General features: G+C 45.5%; 1 protein-coding gene across 1 annotated transcript in view; it reads left to right on the top strand.

Moving 5' to 3' along the window:
* smyd3 (SET and MYND domain containing 3) overlaps positions 1-21,367 on the top strand; it is a 111,011-nt gene that overhangs the window by 4,370 nt on the left and 85,274 nt on the right. The window contains exons 2-5 of the mRNA XM_026999906.3: positions 11,441-11,504; positions 14,400-14,507; positions 14,641-14,698; positions 15,685-15,821. Coding sequence (XP_026855707.3) covers positions 11,441-11,504; positions 14,400-14,507; positions 14,641-14,698; positions 15,685-15,821 — 367 coding nt within the window. The remainder of the gene's footprint in view (positions 1-11,440; positions 11,505-14,399; positions 14,508-14,640; positions 14,699-15,684; positions 15,822-21,367) is intronic.

Here is a 21,367-nt window from a genome sequence, read left to right as displayed (position 1 = left end):
CAAGCAGTGATTTGTATGCAGGGTTGCAGGTTTGTGTAGAAAAAAAAGCACCTCCAAGAGGTGTGGTGGGGTTTTCTGTATAGTACAGGGACCAACTCTTCCCCACATATATGCGTTAAGATGTATAATTTTGTACAGAGAGAAATTTTGCAGACTGGCCAAACACAGAGTTTGTGAGGTTGTGGTGCAGAGCTGTTCTGGGGTGTCCCATCAGGACCTTCTCCGGACCGTTTCCGGCTTCTGGCTCTCTGCTCAGCTCTGCACCGCCATGTGTTTTCCTCAGTCCAGCAGCTCCGGGAGACGCTCATCATTCTTTCAGCTGTGTTGAATTCTCCCTCCTACACACAGCTTTCCATGCACAGCCTTGGAGGAAGAGAGAGACAGACAGAGAGACAGACAGAGAGACAGACAGAGAGACACCATTTTTGCCTGGCTCCTGTCACCACCTTGGCCCATGTGAAGATGCAGCGCAGTCAGCAGGACGTCACCTGCAGAGTACTTGTGGACGTCAGGAAGTGCCATGGAAACGCCATCCCAAAATGTGCAGCATTAATAAGCTGTCCAGGAGAACTCATTCACTGCTGTAATGGTCCCTCTGCAAACAGGAAAATATGGCTATTCCATTACAATGCTCCACTGATTTTTTTAAATTTATTTTTTTAAAAGCATTTTTAATGGACTTTATTCAGTGGTGATATTAACGGGGTAGGTACGTCTCAGTATGTCATTGGTATGACCTGTGTTTTGGTTTTATTTGGTTATGAAGTTTAAATCCTCTGTGCACCTGGTGCTAAAGACCTGACCACACACATCAGCTGCAGTGCTGTGAAGTTCCCATGTGTGTACACATGCATACACACGTGCGTTCACACGCATGCGCACACAGACTGGTCTTAATGGACTGCTTTATCATAGCTTGGTGGATTTAATACTTTACTTGATGTAAATCTGTTACTTGGTCAGTGCTTGAGATCCAAATCCATAATGGTGGATATAAAAAAAAAAATACATTACTGAATATGGTAGAAATGTCAAATAGATACAAACCAATATAAAGCATTTGAGAAGGACCTCCTTGGCTGTTAATTATAGAGCAATTAAATGTTAACCTTATTGTATCTCTCATCATTAATGTTAAGTTTTAAAATTCCTTCAAAATATAAACAATTTTCCACTGATTTTCCTATAGAGATTTATCACTGTGACAGTGTGTGCTCTGTAACCCGGGTGTTGTTGGCACCATGCTACACCGGAGAAGGAATGCCACCCCAGGCTGAACTGTCACTGACCAAGGGGTTTGCTAGGTTTGTTGATGGGTGTAATCAGGGTGTGTTTTTACCTAATCCTCTTAAAACAGAAGCATTTCCATGGCTGGTTGCAGTGGACCCTGCTCTTTAGACGTAAACAAGCTGTTGCGTTGATGTAAACATGACTATGTTGACACAGTGCCTTAAACTTGGTATTGGAGCTCTTGATTCTGCACATGGAGAAACTGCTTTCCTTCTCCCCAGACCACTACCGATCCCCTATCAGGGCAGACTCAGCCTTTGCCTGTAATGAACCTGTGAAGGCCCTGTAGGAGCACTGTTAGGGGCCACCCTCCAGGACCTGAATGAAGAGGAATCGCACCTGCCCCACAAAACAGCACATAGCCACTCTTTAAATATGCATGTGTTCAGATGAATGTCGATAGCGTCTCCCTGTAAAAGTTGGCAGCTGCATGCCCCAGAATATGAACGTAAACGGATGAAGGTTATATGATGCATAGCTCTGCTGAGAGATTCAATGTGTTTATCCATGTTTCGATCTTATAGAGCAAAGCATTGTGGTCTATTTGTTGTTCTCGCATTCACTGACTGTGTCACATTTATCAGTTGTGAGCCTGGACGATTGCACCCTTGGTAGGGAAATGTAATATCTTCTGACCTTGGGGAGAAACCAGAGGAAACTGCAGTCAGTGTGTTATCTTTCTGCTGTAAATCTGCAGCTACAGGAGACCAAGTCTGCACTGAAACCTCCAACCATAGAGCGGAGTTGAGAAGGCCTTTGTCACCAACTGACATGGTCTGAACCCATTACACACCCACAGAGAAAACAGAAGTGTGAAAGAAACGTAGTCCTAAAGATATAGAGGAGACTCGTGCCAGTTTTTGAGCACAGTGCAAAGCATGTTTTGTAAAGTTCATTGTTGCAGAGAAAATTAGTTTTCTTGATGTTTTGTATAGCTGTGCTTTCAGTTTTATTATTTAAAAGTCATTGTTCAGAGATGGCATTTTTTTTTTATCCCGCTACTTTCAGTTTGTTGTCGAGACGATGGCAGCTCGAGGCTAGGTGGAAAGTTTAATTCTATAACTGGGTGTGGGTGCGGTGTATGTTTTTATAAGCAACCAAGAGGGGCATTTTAGAGGAAATTGGGGCAGCATCAAAGCTGAAGGTAATTGCTGACTGCTCCTGTTTCATGGAGCACTGTTTATTTCTAATGAGCACTAATGACTATGGCTTTAAAATATGAAAGAGTTGGTTAAAAGGCCCCTCCCAACCCAGCATGTCCTGCAGCCACAAACTAACAAACAAACAAACCATTACTGCCTTCTCTCATTCTACATAGTGTGCCATGCTCTGGTGTGTGTGTGTGTGTGTGTGTGTGTGTGTGTGTGTGTGTGTGCTTGTGCGTGCTTGTGCGTTTTGATCTGAAATGATAGTGGCGCAGTGCTCCAGCGATGTCCTGCAGGACACAAAGGAGGCGACGCACATCTTTCAAAGATATTTCTTCTAACAGTCTTTATTGTTGAGATAGATATGTGCTCTCACTCTTTAGTCAAATCCCAAAGTATGGCCATAACAGATTAGATTTACAATGCCGATGTAAACAGCTGAGATACTGTGTAGACCAAAGAGGCTATTTCTGCACTGCAGATCACATCATCAGTTGCTTTGAAGCTCACTCTCAGTGTGTGCCTGGACTTCAGATTCACCATCTGTTTGAGTTCTGCTCTGTGTGCGGTTCTGGAACATAGTGCACTATTGATTAGTAAACCACGGACTCCACCACAGGTCCATAGTGGTGATCACTTCCCACCCTGTTTCAGACACATTGGTTCTGCGTGTGAGCATGCATCAGATGGGCAAGGCAACACTGTTAGTCCTGGCCCTCAGTAATCACGCTAATACACAGATTGGATTGGCATGTGCAATGTCCATTTTAAGCCTTTTTGGTCACTGTGGGCTTTTCCTTTGATCTCCTTCCATCTCAGCATGCTATGGCATGCAGAGCTGGCCCTGATGCTGGGGCTTCAACGGACATGTGCTAACTGTGAGGCAAATAATTGTCGCTCTTCTGGCACATTTCTGGATTGCAGTTCGGTGTTGATTGCATTGCTGACCTCATAAAATATTTAGCTGTGGAATTTCAGTAATCAAATCTACATTGCAGACGAATCATCCAATTCTTTTCATGCACTCTGAGAGTCTTTAGCTATTTCAGACAGAAGGAGTCCATGATAGAATATCGCTGTGGCAAAAACTGAAGGCAGATGCTGCACCAGGGTCTTGAAACCAGGTCCAACAGGTGGTAAACGTGTGCCCTGACTATTGGACCAAAGAGCCACTTCTCTGGCACGGCAGCCAGAGCACCCATTTACCCTTCCTGACTGAAGCTCTCCGTCACATCCACCCACTCGGGGAGTGATGTTCTCCGCCACAATGGTATAATGAGATGTCCTCTACTCTTGGTACAAGTCTTTACTAGTACCCTCTATTATAAGAAGATCAGTAAGAAAACAAGCAGCATTTGTGTTCTTGCTAAATCCATTTCCTCTCCCCTTTTTGATTTTGTCTTTGTCTCTGCTGGGCTTGTTTAACGCTGTCCGTCTTCCCCGTCAGGGCCATTACAGCACAGCACCTGTCTCTGAAGCCTCTCTGGGCTACTCGAGGCCCTGGACCTGACCCTTATGGCTCGCGGCTAGTGCAGTGGCACATAGATGTAACTGATCACAGGGCTGGAGGATGCCACAGGCCACAGGTGTTTGCTTCTCCTCGAGGGCAAGCTGAAGGAGAGCAACATGCTCTACTGCCACCCCAGTGCTCCAGCAGGAGGTCTTCCCCGTTTGATCCTGCTGATACTCTGCATGCTCTATCTGCAGGAGGATGCTCTATCTGCAGGAGGATGCTCTATCTGCAGGAGGATGCTCTATCTGCAGACTCTGTCAGCACACTGAGGCTCTATCTGGAGGTAGCAATGTATGAGCTCATTTCCAAAACTGATCTGAGATATGGCTGCATCTGATCTCTGTTTCTGGTTCACATCAGTATCACAGGATCTGGCATTTACCCGTGGCTATAATCTGGAATGTGAGAATTACTAAGGAAAGTGTGTGAACAGGTTTAGAACAGATGCTTATCCAGCTTAACATTTTCAACATTAGCCACTCCGCTTGTGATAAGATTACTAATGAGTTATAATGACTTATATTTGGAACAAAGTTTTGCCAAATTGTATGCAGGGCATTTTAGAAGTGAAAGCCTCACCTGCCTCTCTGTTTCGTCATGCTTTTTGGTTTTTTTTTCACTGTGTTGGGATGGTATGTCGTGTTATGCCATGCTGGTGATTTTATGCCTTGTAATGTAGCACTTTTATATTACATCTGACACTAATAATAAACCTGTCAACAACAAAAACAACAAACTTTCACATCGTTCTGCTATTGTTTCCCCTCAACATTTTCAACATTTGATTTTTACAATGTAATTGACTTGAGGGTGTAATGAGCCAACCTGTAATGCTTAACACCTAATCTGCCCTGTGAAGGAGAACGGACTTTGTGTTTCTAAAGAAGGGGAGGGACTTATGGGAAATGGTTTGTGTAGCCCCTTCAAAGCCTTCAGTACAGGTAATTAATTCCTGCTGGAGGCCGATTTGCTGGTCTCTCACTGAGGGAACTGATCTGTCTGTGTGTGTGTGTGTGTGTGTGTGTACATGTGTTCGTGTGTGTCTAATTTTTGGCTCTTTTGCATTTTTTCACTCACTCTCTCTTTCTTTTTTTTTTTTTTTTTTTAGAACTATGACATGTCTGGTTTGGTTTACTGCAGCTTTAATCCCTGGACCCTAGCTAATTTGAAGTGGGTTACAGGATAGCCCTGAGCGAAGCATTTGTCTGAACTCCTGACCACACGCTTGTTAGGTTTTATGTGCGTGAAAAGCAGCAACACCGACCTGTGACTCAGAGAAGGAGACCTCGGTGTCTCCTTCCGTTACTCACTGCAGGTGTTTATACAAAACAAAAGGGCACTATTACCATTCACCCGCATCCCATAAAGTTCTCAGTCTGTGTAGGACATGCGTGTCCAAATAACCTTGAGTTTCAGAGAGGAGAATTTTTCTGGAGAGGAGAGCAGATGTTGACTGTGTATGTGTGTGGGTTTATGTTTCACAGGACCAGATGTTTTGTGCGTATAGACTAACAGCGGGGCAGAGTTATGTCATTCGCCAGCTTTTTGGATGGTCGTCAAGGGACTGTATACCATCATTAAAAAAGCGCCGGTTGAAATTAAAGGACTTTATTTAAGGAGTCCTTTAAGATAAAATCACTAAACAAGCAGTGTGAAAACGTCATGTACCCCAGAGTTCAGCTACTGATCCAGGCTGAAAGGCTACTGATCAAAGTCCCAGTGGCACGTTGTCCTTGCAGATGCATAAGGCTTTTATGAGCTCCAACATCTACTCACTATGAAGGCTTATCGATTACCGGTCCTATAATGGACCAGCAGAGGAAGTGATATTGATAGGCGTAGTTTTTAACAAGATTTATAGAGCTGCGAGGAGCCCTGACAGTGTAACACTAATTATGTGTTTTGCGTGTGCTTGTGTGTGTCCTGACGAATGTTGGAAACAGATGATTGGTTGGACACGGCACTGTTTGTGTGTCTCTCTCTGCTGGCAAACACTATCCCCTCCTCTTCCTCCTACAGCACTGACTGGTGCTCTGGGCTTCTATACACACCACACACACACACATACACACACACACACACACACACACACACACACACAAAAAAAAAAAAAAAACCCCAGCACACTTAATTTCATCTGTGTTTGCGCGGAACCCCAAGCGAGGTTTGTGAAGGTTTACAGACGGGTTTCTGATCCACCACAAAGATTGTTGTATTGGTGATTTGAATCTGTGCCTTATTTACATGGCATTATTCCGGATATTGTTTAATTAAGAAACCTTGTCATGTACACACCCGTGTCCAAAAAATCCAATTAAGACTGAGCAGGGAGTGGGCCTCAGTTCCTGATGCCCTAAGGCCAGTGGATATATTTAATAAGATTTACCACTAGCAAGGATCTAATGCACGTCCAATTAATACTGCAGGCCTATGGGGGTGTGGAGGACGCAGATGGATGTGAAAAGGCGTAGGAAGGATGCCTGGGGAGTCCATCGTTTGTCAGGATCTTCAGGGAGGGGGATGCATACTTTTCCTCTATGCTGCAGTGAACCAGGGAATATGCTCGGAGCCAAAGACGCTAAGGCATACGCACTGGAGCAGAGCTGCAGTGACAGTGGCCCAGGCAAATAATAATAATAATAATAATAATAATAATAATAGTAGTAGTAGTAGTAGTAGTAGTAGTAGTAGTAGTAGTAACATTTATAGAGCACCTTTGTCAAACTCAAGAACACTTTACATTTCACTACACACACCAGATACAATCACACCACACACCGATGAGAAGCGGCAGCCAATTTGCGCACAGCGTACTCTCCACGTACTCCCCACACGTGCACACACTTCACATTCATACAGGACAATTTAATCAACCTAACCTTCATGTTTTTGGACTGTGGCAGGAAACCGTAGACCCCCGAAGGAAACCCACACAGACACAGCGAGAACATGGAAACTCCACCCAGATAGGGACTCAAACCCAAGACCCCTAGTGCTGATAGGCAAATGTGCTGTCCACAGGGATACACACTGGAGTAGAGCTGCAGTTATACGGGTCTGGGCAGATGGAGCAGGGATACCTCATTTCTTGGCCAGGAATATTCTGGCTGCACAATGCTGGAATTAATCTGTTGTGTGAGCTTGAATGGAGTAATCTCAGTTTTGACCTGAGGGTGACCTCAGGCAGTCCAGCAGCAGCAGAAAGGCGTGTTCAGATCCATTACCTTTGACCTTTCTAAACCGGATCATGCTGTTAATGCTCCCGTAACCGAAACTGCCTTAAGTGCCTGCACGAGGACACAAATCATCAGGTCAGGCGCGGTCCCTTTAACAAGCTGACTGCCGGCTTCCTGGGGAAAAGGGTGTGTGGAGGTGTGAGAATATGACAAGCACTGATGTGTGGCTGTAGTAAAACCTGCAGCATGGGCCGTTACTGCAGTGAAGAGGTGCTGACCTGTAGCTGACTCAGGAACATTACCGATAATCAGGTTTCTCGCTGAGACCTCAGTCTTATTTGGGTTTTTGCCTTGGTGATCCTCAGGGACAGAAGAGATGATGCTAAGCAGGGTTTAAACTGATGAGCATTATGGGTGCAGACATCACATAAACCTGTCAGACGTTTCAGTACATTAACAGAATGCAGAGGACCCTTGATTTAGTGTAACCTTTGAGAATGTTTGGTTTGCTGTTGTGCGAGAAGAAGCTGGCTAATTTGTAGTTTCTCAAAGAACAATGATTTTTGTGCTAAATGGGCCAATAAAATACGTAAGCGCATGATGGAAGCAGGCTGGGTTAGGCACGGTCAGATCTGCTGCATAATAGGCTTGTAAAATGTAACTTAATGCACCAGTGTCGATAAAGTGCTTCAATAAAAGATTATGATGGACTCGTCAAAGCCTTGTTTAACTTTTAATCGTGTTTCCTTTTTTCTGAGGATATTGGTCAAATACAACCTGTCTGATTGGATTTACCATCCATATCAGGACTTCCTCTTTTATTATTTTAAAATTCTGTGAGATTTAATCCTTTTATTTCATGATCTATTTAATTCATAGTCATATTATCCCTTGACTTTTTCTGTGGTGCTGGTTATTAGCTACAATGCAAAACCACTGTACTCCCGAAGTTTTTCCCATAGTCCACACATCTGGGAATTATTAGATTTCCAAACCATGTCAAATTTGCATTGATATGAATCGTGCTTGAGTGATCATATATGATTAGTTTTTATTCTGTACTGCGGAACCGAGAGGAGGCCCATGTAGGAACACTGCAGCTCTGGGTATTTCTTACCGCAACTGGTATAAATATTCTGCTCTGCATCTCAGAATCGAAGCACACAGAGAACAATGTGTTTTTACAGCTGATCAAGGTCAGCCATTAAAAACACCTTATGTCTGGGGCTTGTAAGTACATTTGGCTCAACAGTGTATCAACAGGACTCTGGATGTAAAGGCTGACAGGCAAAGTAGGCTGACAGAGTAAGTTGGTTACACAAACACACACACTAGCTCAGGCCTTTATGTTGATCATAGTGCACTCAGACACACAAGAGCTCCGGCCTGAGACGACTTTATGCGATGGAGATGAGCGTTCTCACTTTTTTCTCAGACTCGTCTCATCTGGCTCCTTTAATAACCTGAAGCCTATGTGCATAGTGCTGGTGTAGGGTTCCGCTACACCCACACCGGGGGGCTCCTTCTGGGCTCTGTTCTTGTCTCTGTGTATCTCATTACTGTCAGAGAGATCATGCACCTCTGAGACACAGGCCTAACTTACAAAGTTCCACCATCTCTACTGAATATGACAGGGCCACGTTTGGATAGACTGATGATTCATGGTGAAAGACTAACATGGAAGCTGTACTTTTAATCTGTTTTGAAGCCCTGGCAGCACAATAAAGATTTCATTGCAGCATAATTGATGTTCCTATAGAAATACCATTGTATTTCTCTACAGTTTCCAATGTTTATTCCTTGAGCCATTGGGTGTCTTTCTCAAACTCTCTTATTGGATTTTTTAAGTTAAAATGAGCAAGGCATTCATGTCCATGGCTAAAAGGTAACCTTCTAAAACAAGCTTGCCCCAAGTTTGAAAGTACATTTGTGTTTTATTTCATTTTAAGCAATTTCCAAAGACATTCTGTTAAATATTAGAAGAGTGTGGAGCAGGTATCGGTTTACACAGTTTATATTACTTAAAATTAAAGTGTTTTCAGAAACCCAATCCTGACTAATCGTTGCTTCGGTCATGGTATGGGAAGCAGAACCAGAAACTGACACTGAGCAGAAGAGAATCGCTCCATTTACTGTATCCACAGTGCGTCATGACAGCTGGACATTTTCTTTTCTTTTTTTTAACTAATGACTTTATATATTTTTCAAAAATCTTGTATATGAAGATGGTCATTTGCCATTTGTATGGGAAACAACTCCAGTATCTATGATGACCCTGTTGTATACCAGACGAAACATTTTTACTGTAGTACCCAGTGGCTGAGATCAGTGGGGCTGTACATAAACACATTTTACTGAAGAAGTCATTGGCTGTGTTCATTGGGACCTCAGTAGACAGTAAATTCCTCCAGTGTGTGGACCTGGTAAGTGTCGTGTTTTAGGGACCCTTGAAGAGCTCGAGTCATCACAGTGGCTAATGCAAAGGATGTTTTTGGTTTTGAACTTCGAGGCAGTGTTGCAGGTGGCTAACGAAGCACGCCAGCTGTTGGATGTGATTAGGACAGCTAGCATTTACGATGGAAGATCCAGGATAAATGGAGTGACATTATGTAGTGTGTTTGTTGTGTTTATTTATTTATTTATTTATTTATTTATTTATTTATTTATTATTATTTTTTTTTTAAATTCTTTGGTGTTCTCCCGCTGAGCAGCTGAGCGGTAATCATTTCATGGGTCTCAAGTGATTGAAGCAGTCTGGGTCTTATTTCATTTGTACAAATCCATCCCATGGGTAATTCTCACAAAAATTATTTATGTAAGCTGAATTAATACATTTACTAGTGCTGGTGAATTATAGAGCAAAAGTATCTGTGTCATCTGGGTCAGGTTTCTATGGAAACGTCCTTACAATGCTCTCATTAGTATTTATGCGCTTTGCTCTCCAGCTGATATCCATAATGGTTTGAGTAGGCTCCTGTTGGAGCTTTTCTACACTCCCCTCTTTGTCCCTGTTCGGCCTCCGCGCCGGCTTCCGTCCATCTTCTGGTCTCCCGGACTCCCATCCCCTCCGGGAGGGTGTTGGGACCAGCGAAGCCCTTCTGTGATTTCGTCAGAGGTAGAGTCTAAATGCAAGCCTCCCTCGTCTTCACAGCCCAGTGCCAACAAGACGGATGCGGTGATGGCTTCCTGTCTAACACACTGTAGGTGATGATTCTAGTGAGCGAGCAGAGGCTGAGGGCTCCCTGAGCATCCCGATGCAGACGCTCACCCCACCCACCTCCCTGACACCCTCTCTGTCATGGTTACGGCTTGCAGTTAAGACTCTTCTTGAGAAAGCGGTTAACCTTGAAACATACCCCTTCATTCATCTCAGCTCCGTGTGCTTGCTGGCAGTCACTTTGGGGGTATACGCAACTGTTTTGTTTTTTTTTCCTCCTCCAGATGTTTCTGCCGATCTCCTTGATGTTATGGAATTTGATGAGAGGAGTCGAGAATAAATCTGACTAATACAAACTTTTTTAAATTTTTTATTATGGTTTACAAATGCTTTAGAAACAGTTCTGAACTCTGAAATAAAATGGGTTAGTAGGAATGTGAAAACTGTGTTAAAAGGTTAAATATTTTGAAATACAGAGAGACTTATTTGTCATTGATTGATTAATAAATTAGATGGTGTCTATTTCCAGATTGGCAAACACTGTTTCCCAGGTCTCTTAAATTTGGAGCATCCTCCATAATGGATTTAACTTACCAGAAAAACAGTGCAGAGGTTGAAATAGTTCTGCAAGTTAAAAATGTTCCCCTCTCTATGCTGGAAGTTATTTAAAAGCTCACTAATGACCCATTTTCAGGACCTTAAATAGGGCTATGTGAACTGCTCTTCAATCTGTCAGTTCTTCTGGAGTTCAGGCCTTGAGAACCATTTTGTAAAGAACAGGTATAGTTGGGTCAGAATGAGAAAGAATGGCTGAAATGGCTACAAACCGAATCCGGGCTTTATTTACGCATGTGCTGTCTATTCTGGAGAGAGCACTCTAAAGTGTAAACACAGCAGAAGAGATGGTCAGTTTCTCATATACTCTCTGTCTCTCTCTCTCTCTCTCTCGGTCTCTTTCTCTGTCTCTCTCTCGCGCTCGCTCTCTCTCTGTCTCTCTCTCTCGCTCTCTCTCTGTCGCGCTCTCTCTCTCTGTCTCTCTCTGTCGCTCGCTCTCGCTCTCGCTCTGTCTCTCTCTCTCTCTCTGTCTCTCTCTCTCTCTCTGTCGCGCTCTCTCTCTGTCTTGCGCTCTCTCTCTCTCTCTCTCTCTGTCTCTATGCAGGGGTGATGGTCTTTTGAGGTGCTCTCAGTGCAAGTGTACCCGTTACTGCAGCACACAGTGCCAGGTAAGGGCTCTCCTTTCTCTCGTCACTGGAGACATGGTGCTAGAAGCACCTTGTGTTGCCGTGGCCACGAACAGGTCGGTGTGTTATTTTGCCCCACCAGCGTCGGTTTCGCTGCCAAATCACGGGTGCCCCTTTCAAAAGGAACGCTCCCTTTTGTATTGTTTTTCCATATGGCCGTTCACCTCATGCATGTTGAAAATGCGCTCAACTTTTGATGCTGCAGAAAAGGAAAAAAACCCAAAACAAACTGTTGCTTAAGGAGTCATGGAGACCGAAGATGAAGGAGATGACGTAGAAACGGCCACACCAAGGATCAACATTTTGGTGCGCTCATTTCAGTACAAAAGTGACCTACTTCAAGGCTAAATGCATGTAGCCCTATTACCCCACTTTCTAAGTGCATCTATGTTTCCCACAACTTTACAGTTCCCTAGTTGCTCAGTGGCTACTGAGTTCTTCATAGCCTTCCTAATTGTTCATGTTCACATTCACATTCCTCATTTGTCTGTTATAGGCTTTGAGTCAAATTAGACTGCTTGGTTTTATTTGGTAATTTGTATAACTCACTTAAATAATTAACCTTTATTTAACTGTGGATTTATTTTATACACATGGAAGCCTACTTTAAATCAGTTATAGAATACGTTAGGTAGGTTAATATTATTAAAACATTGTACCTTTGACTAACGTTTAACTCTGGCCGTTTAGGCTCACTGATGGCTCACGCCCCGAATTTAAAAAAGCCCTCATGCCACCTCTGGATTGAGCTTTAAAAACAGAACAAGATGGTGCAATTTTAATAACAGAACAAGATGGCACAATTATAATAACAGCAGCGCACATTTCAACACAATCAGATTGCAAGCAGCCTGCCTTTGTCTTGTAAGAGTTTAATTTAAAGTGTTTAATTTTAACAGCTGAGCTCTTTGGCATTTTCTTTTCTATTTACCGTGGCCAGCGTTGAAATGAAGTGTGACGTTGTGAGTGCGCAGGGTGTCAGGTGCCTGAGCTGAGATGATGTACATTTACACATTTTTACAGTGCAATTAAAAAGCATAAATATAGTTCAAGATTGCGCTGACAACGTATTTTTAGATTGCCTTTATTGGAAGCCATTTTCATCTGCCCCCCGCCACCCCTAAAAACCCCAGTATATACGAATGTCAAAATTGAAAAAACGAGTACCTACCCAATGAACAAATAGCCGAATAAATCAAATAAAATGTATCTATATAGAGCTTTTTACAACAGATGTCACAAAGCAGCTTTACAAATGTTCGAGTCCAAGCTTCCAGTGAGCAAGCCAAGGGTGACGGTGGCAGGGAAAAGCTCCCTAGAGCATGAGGAAGAAACTTTGAGAGGAACCAAGACTCAACAGGGGGGGCCCATCCTTCTCTGGCTGACAACGGCGTATTCAGGCCCAGCCCTAGAAAAGAAAACATCTTTTCCAGGCTACCAAGCTCCACACCATGATGTCCTCATAGCTAGTAACGGCTCTGAGAGAGAGAGAAGGAAAGAAAAGTGATTTGTGGAGGGGAGAGCGCGAGAGCATGTTTACAAGAACGTGAGTGAGTGAGTGTGTGTGTGAGAGTGAGGGAGCACGCGAGTTCTGCAGTCATAATTGATGACAGATGTTCAGTGTGTTATGCCCTCCACCCCCACCGATATCCCCCAACGAGTCGTTCCTGCCTACAACTCCCAGATTTTCCTTTTCAGGTTTCCATTACAGAACTGGAGGAATACAGGCCACAGCATGATTGGACTGCTGACAGACACATTTATGTCGTTTCTGAAATGCTTTGCTCCAGCAGAGCTGAATGTGGTTTCAGTTTTTTTCACAGTGGTTGATGACCACTTTGCTGCAGAGCTCTTGATTAATGTCCACTTTGAGGACCCCTGCATGAACTCTCTAGATGCACATACAGCTAATAACAGCCATAAATGCTTACTGTGAGTCTGTGGTGTGTGATGTGGTCACACTAGAGCCAGACCAATGCAAGCTGAGGGTTCATTGAGCATGAATGTGCCTGTGGTCCACCTTAAAACCAGTCAGCTATTCAGTACCTGATGGTGATGTGAACGTGCCTGTGGTCCACCTTAAAACCAGTCAGCTATTCAGTGCCTGATGGTGACGTGAACATGCCTGTGGTCCGCCTTAAAACCAGTCAGCTATTCAGTGCCTGATGGTGACGTGAACATGCCTGTGGTCCGCCTTAAAACCAGTCAGCTATTCAGTACCTGATGGTGACGTGAACATGCCTGTGGTCCGCCTTAAAACCAGTCAGCTATTCAGTGCCTGATGGTGACGTGAACATGCCTGTGGTCCGCCTTAAAACCAGTCAGCTATTCAGTACCTGATGGTGACATGAATGTGCCTGTGGTCCACCTTAAAACCAGTCACCTATTCAGTGCCTGATGGTGACATGAATTGTTGGCTATATGTTAAGGGTGTAACAAATACTTTATGTGGTAAGGTTGTAAATATTTTAATGGCTGGAGGAATTTCATGTTATTCAGGTTGTGTGGTGCAATGTTTTAGTGGTAAAATGGGCTTTTACTGCCTGTCCTGAGAGCAGTTGGAGCTGGGAGCTTGTGCATAAATGTTTCGCCTTCATAGACTGGGACAGCCTTGCATCAGCACTCGAATCATATTTTGATGGCTTGGCGCACGTGTGTGTATGCGTGTGTGTGAGAATGTATGAATGTGTGTGGAATATGCTGCTCATTTGCCAGTTTCATGATGGTTGTTTTTCTTCCCTATAATGTGTGTCAGAGCAAGTATCAGGCCCAGTTTGAGACTTAGTATTACGCTGATAAGACATGCTTATAACTGTCAGTTCTTTGTATTGCTGTCTGGATCTCTCTGTCCTCTGGCTAAAGTTCTCCTTCTTCCAGAGACAGGCATGGCCGGAGCACAAGAGGGAGTGCAAGTGTCTGAAACACCTCCAGCCGAGGGTGCCCACAGACTCGGTGCGGCTCGCGGCGCGAATCATCTTCAGGCTGGTAAGCTGCACCTCGGCCACCGGTTTGCTAAAACGCCCGTCGAGCCACTCCTGCAGTGGGTAGAGGCTACTGCACGGCGGCTGAGCCGAGGGAGCCGTAGAGTAGGTCTGATGTTGTTGTTCTCTCACCGTAGCTCAGTGATCCAGAGCCGCACCCAGAGGAGAGCTACCCGTTAGCCGAGCACCAGTCACGTAAGTCCGGCCCTGCTTGCACTGCGGCGCCAGCTGCAGCTTCGGTTGCGCTCAGCCCCATCTGAAGCAGTCTGGCTTTTTTTGTCCACAGAGACTCCTTTTTTTTTTTTTCCATGCCTAGTTTTATTACGGAGTGTACAGCTAAGGTCAAAGCTGAAAACGCCCACAAGAGGTCAAAGGTTTTCCGGTCCCCAGTTAGCCCCTCCTTTATACCTTCTGCCAGCGTCAATTGCCACTGTATACACACAAACACACACACAAACACACACACCTATATAAACACACACACCTATATAAACACACACACCTATACAAACACACACACCTATATAAACACACACACCTATACAAACACACACACCTATACAAACACACACACCTATACAAACACACACACCTATATAAACACACACACCTATATAAACACACACACCTATACAAACACACACACCTATACAAACACACATGCATGCAATTCTCTCTTTCTCCCTAATCTCTTGCCTGGGGCACCCAGCATTCTGTGCAGTTTAGCCACATGATGGTGATATTTAAATCTCTAGAACTCCATATAAGTTAGGAAGGCTCTCCTACTTTTTAACAGAATCAAACTTTTTCATGTTCATTTTATTTTTTATTTGTCACATTTCAAGTAGGATTATGTCGGTGACATGCTTTCTGTCATAGAGAGGTATGTGATCCTGTGTAGGTGCAGTGCAGGTTAATTGGCATGCTTTCTGTCATAGAGAGGAACATGATCCCTTATAGGTGTGGTGTGGGTTAATCAAAAATAATTGCTCTTGGTTAATGAAGTTAAGGCCAAGGTTACAGTTGGAGCAAAGTTTATGTGCATATTAGTGAGCCATTTAATTGAGTTGGTTATTCATAGCACATAGTTTATTGAAAAAAAAATGATAAAGAAAATGTGTGTGTGTGTGTGTGTGTGTGTGTGTGTGTGTGTGTGTGTGTGTGTGGGGCGGCACTTGCAGATCTGGAGGATATGAGTGCGGAGAAGAGAGGAGGCCTGACTCAGCTGTGCTCTATGCTGCAACTCTACCTGCTGCAGGAAGTGTGTGATGTGTCGGTGCTGCCGGGTGGTCTGGACCTCATGGGCCTCCTGTCCCGGGTGAGTCGCCTCCCCCTCGGCACAGCAGGGGGGGAGACGTTACTGTGGCATGACGAATACTGCAGAGTTTTACAGACTAAGCGGGCATGTCTCCCTGAGCGTGGCAGCCCCGTTCGGAACTGTGCGCTGCAGTCCGGCGCGGGCTCCGCCCACGGCTGGCTCCGCCCACGGCTGGCTCCGCCTGTAGCTTGCTCCGCCCACAGCTGGAGTGCTCTTATTTGGCTTTCCTCATTCTGATCCCTTAGATGAGGGTATAAAAAGTGTCCCCTAGAACTATGATCATGGTACAAAATGTCACTTATATACATTTACGTATAAGTGTATATACATACACTTATATACATAGTACACACAGGAACAGTGCGAGCCCCTCACAGACGGAGGTGCGTTTTGTGCTGTGTTTTGGGTATCCGGTGGCTGTGATGTGTATGCATGTGTTTGTCATTGCTTGCATGTGTTCATCATTGCTTGCATGTGTTCGCACGCGTCCATGTGTGCGTGCATTAGTTGGGTTTTACCGTAAGACCCCTCGGCACAACCCAAAAATGGAGCTCAAGCATCAGAACTCTTTTTGAATCAGACTATTCTGTAATCTGTTCCAGGTTTTCTGTGTGTGTGTGTGTTTGCGTGTGTGTTTGCTTGGGTGTGTCTGCTGTATGTTAAGGGATTCTTTTATCATTTTTGTTCTCGATGTTTATGGCCAGGTGCTTGGCTCTGTGGGAGTTTGTTTACTGATCTGTCGGCATGAAGGGCTGTTTTGCATTCCCCTCAGACTGACTTTTATTTGTTCGTTCGCTGACCATTTTCACTGCGCCGTTATTACAACCACACTTGGCCCAGCGGAGATATCGGGGCAGTCCAGCATGACGGCTCACGAACACAGCGGGGACCCAACGGATGGCACATCACTAGCAAACAGCTTTTGCGTGTTTGCAGGAGAACCTGTGCACTATTCGAGCTGACAGCTGCCTCTGTGCTTGGGGAGTTTCAAAGACGCTACTCCGGTCTGTGGCTGATCCTCACTACCCCAGCACTGACGTCAGTGCTGGCTGATTTGACTGATCAGTTAATGGAGTCACGCTGGATGCAGTAGATAGCTCTGCACTGTTAAAAACCAGGATCCCCACAGTCCTGAGATCTGAACGGCTTGAACTGTGATTGGTTTCTTCTCGTTATTGTGATGAGAAGCAGTGCTACTGCTAGAGGGCTGAGGTGTGCATCCCTGATCTCTACTGAGTCCACACGTGGCCGACCGCAGTATCAAGGTGCGTGTCCCTGGACCACACACTGCTGAGGGCCAACATCAGTCGTTGCGGCATCTCGATAGCAGGGTTGCAGTGCGATTGCCCAGGGCTGGAAGCGTAGAGGCCAGGTTAACCACAGACGCCCACGCAGTGCTTCAGACTGAAGGGGACCTCTTTGCTGAAGTTGTCCTCACACTCCATCACCTTCAAGCCAGAATGAATGCAGGTCGCAGCATGAAATTTGGAAGGCGTGTTTGTCATTTTATCAGCCGTCATCTTTCACAGTGGAGTAATAGAGGGAATGTCAGGGCTAGAGTGATGAGTTGTAGGTAAAAAAAAAAAAAGATCACTCGCTGTCAAACTGTTATACTGATGGCAAAAAGATGGATAGAGAATCATGAGACGTCCCCAAGAAGTGTCTCTCCGTTTTTCCCTCTCGCTCTACCCTTCTCCTTGTCTCCTCTCTTTCTCTTCCACAGTGCATGTAATTAGCAATATGGTCTCACTGTGGCTTTTTTCTGTTCTGTCATTCTGTTGGGCTGCAAGCAGCATCACATCATGAGGATGTGGAGCCAGGCACACACATCTGACAGTAACACATGCGCTCGCGCCCACACACACGCGCGCGCACACACACACACACACACACACACACACACATCTCACAGTAACACATGCGCTCGCGCCCACACACGCGCGCGCACACACACACACACACACACACACATCTCACAGTAACACATGCGCTCGCGCCCACACACACACACACACACACACACACATCTCACAGTAACACATGCGCTCGCGCCCACACACACACACACACACACACACACATCTCACAGTAACACATGCGCTCGCGCCCACACACACACACACACACACACACACACACATCTCACAGTAACACATGCGCTCGCGCCCACACACACACACACACACACACACACACACATCTCACAGTAACACATGCGCTCGCGCCCACACACACACACACACACACACACACACACACACACACACATCTCACAGTAACACATGCGCTCGCGCCCACACACACACACACACACACACACACACACATCTCATAGTAACACATGCGCTCGCGCCCACACACACACACACACACACACACACACACACACACACACATCTCACAGTAACACATGCGCTCGCGCCCACACACACACACACACACACACACACACATCTCACAGTAACACATGCGCTCGCGCCCACACACACACACACACACACACACACACATCTCACAGTAACACATGCGCTCGCGCCCACACACACACACACACACACACACACACATCTCACAGTAACACATGCGCTCGCGCCCACACACACACACACACACACACATCTCACAGTAACACATGCGCTCGCGCCCACACACACACACACACACACACATCTCACAGTAACACATGCGCTCGCGCCCACACACACACACACACACACATCTCACAGTAACACATGCGCTCGCGCCCACACACACACACACACACACACACACACATCTCACAGTAACACATGCGCTCGCGCCCACACACACACACACACACACACACACACATCTCACAGTAACACATGCGCTCGCGCCCACACACACACACACACACACACATCTCACAGTAACACATGCGCTCGCGCCCACACACACACACACACACACACATCTCACAGTAACACATGCGCTCGCGCCCACACACACACACACACACACACATCTCACAGTAACACATGCGCTCGCGCCCACACACACACACACACACACATCTCACAGTAACACATGCGCTCGCGCCCACACACACACACACACACACACACACACACATCTGACAGTAACACATGCGCTCGCACCCACACACACGCACACACACGCACACACACACACACACACATCTCACAGTAACGCATGCGCTCGCGCCCACATACACACACACACACACACACACACACACACACACACACACACACACACACACACATCTGACAGTAACGCATGCGCTCGCGCCCACACACACACGCGCACACACACACAGTAACACATGCGCTCGCACCCACACACACACACACGTCTGACAGTAACACGTGTGCGTGCACACACACACACAACCTGTAACACATGTACACACACACCTGACAGTAACAAGTGCACACACCCACATCTAACAAACAAATGCACACAGACTCAAAAGCATTTATCTGATCAATGTTAATGCAGCCTTTTCTCACTAAATGTACTGCTGTTTACTTTGACACACATTTTTCAATTTAGTGAAATAATCATTGCTGAAATGCTTTGACCTTTATGGCTTTCTGTTTCTCGCTCCATGGCTCCAAGCTGAACTAATGACTGAGCTGAAGATCACACACTATCGCCATTTTCAATGAAACAGAGACTGCATGCCATTCACAAGAGCATTTTCCTTAAAGTAATATTTACAATTCAAAGTTCCTAAAGGCAGCTGAGGTGTGTATTGTGTGTAACTTGTATATTCTCATTAAGGCTGAAGCGATCTGGGCAGTGTAGCCACCGAGCAGATGGAATATCCTGTTAAAGCGATAAAGTGTAGAGGGAACGGAGAGAAGGTGAGAACACGGGGCTCAAATTAAAACACACATCCAGAGAGACTGCTGCTCCTGCTTTGAAACACAGGGACACACGTCTTTAATTAAAGCTACAGAACTGCACATTGTGTACAGAGCTACACAACGCTACACATTGCCCAGGGACTCCTGATCAGGTTCAGCGCACAAAGCAGTGGAGGAATCAGTGCTGTATTCCACAGGATGCATCTAACATTGAAAGAGGCTTGGTGGTGCCATCATGGCTTCTTTTTGCTGATGTTTGCTGTTATGTTAGGCTTCCTGTCATGATCAAAAAAGCCTTTGTGGGTTTGTTTTTGTATGCTTTTAATCCAGCTATCTTAATGTTGGCGGGGGGGGGGGAGACTTTCCTTTTCCATCTCCGTAAAACTGGAGTCACACTGCCGCCTCCTTCCGTTTAGTGCACATCTGCGTGGTTTCCTTCATTGTCTTCAGTTCTTTAAGTACGGTTTTGTTACTTCTTTCCTTTCTTTATTTCAACAGGTGTTGTATTTAGTGCCATCGATGTTTCCACTGCTGTTGTCTCTCATTTGTCAGGGGCTGTCATGTGTTATTGAGCTGTTTCAGGTTAGAACATCTGCTGTAGTGCTCATTATTTTTGGAGTAGAAGCTCAGGACACCACCGCCACAGGGGAGGGCTGTGGTTGGCCAATATTGATTCATAATGGAGAGAACTGCCCTGAGACGGAGGGAGAGAACTGCCCTGAGACAGAGAGCATGTTGGCAGAAGGACCATGTGCTTATGACCAAGCTTCTAGACCTCTACTGCTCTGATGTGAAGCAGGTTCTGCCATAACAACTTCTCTCAGTGCTGAATCAATATCAGCACTTCCTGGGTTCAACTGAGTGGCCAGCAGAGCTGACATAAGAATCAGCTGGAATTTCCATCCCGATCTGCTGCTCACTGTGGCAAAGATGTAGCTTCTCTACTGAAAAATATGTAGCTCCATAGACTTATTATCTCTGCCATCTTATGATCAATGCTAAGTTGGTATTTCTGCAACCTATATGTCATAAGTTGTGAAGAGTCTCTGTCTCATTCTTTAGTCAGCACAGGTGCTTGGAAATATTTCACCAGCATAACCATTTCTCTTTTCTCCTTGTTTTCTCTCTGTTTTCTCTCTGTTATGTTCTGTATAGGGACTCCGCTGTCAGAGATGGGTACATATGTTCAGGTTGTGGATGTGAGGGGTCAAATGTCAGAGGTCACTGTGTGTGTCTGGCCTGTCTATGGCAGTGGTTTACTGGGAGACACAGTGTGCTCTTTCTGTACTGCTCCTGTAATCAGAGGTGCCCTATGACCTCTTAGGGCTGTTCTGTGCACGTGCTGCTTTTCCCCTCGCGGCCCCGCCCCTTTCCCGGCACCCCTGAATATCATTAGCGGATGGGAGGGACCCCACCTCCTCTATTTGTGTCCGATGGTGTTGGTGAAACGAGAGACGCGCAGCGCTGTGTTTTCCCAGTGATGTGACACACATGCACTCTGCTGTTTTATGGCTCATCTAGTTTACTGTGACATCATCCGCCACATCTGCCTGTGAGAGTGATGGGGAAAGACAAACACAGAGTTCCCAGAATCCATCTCCGGCTGTAACCCTGGAGTCTCTGCTGGAAATGCACTTCTGAGTACACATGGAAGATTTCTACACACGCACCCTCCCGGTTCTTTGCTCAGTT

Source organism: Electrophorus electricus, chromosome 10, assembly GCF_041902795.1.
Source record: "Electrophorus electricus isolate QZ-2024a chromosome 10, ASM4190279v1, whole genome shotgun sequence".
Classification (NCBI taxonomy): Eukaryota; Metazoa; Chordata; class Actinopteri; order Gymnotiformes; family Gymnotidae; genus Electrophorus; species Electrophorus electricus.
The sequence above is the reverse complement of the archived record's forward strand: the minus strand, read 5'-3'. Positions and strand labels throughout refer to the sequence as shown.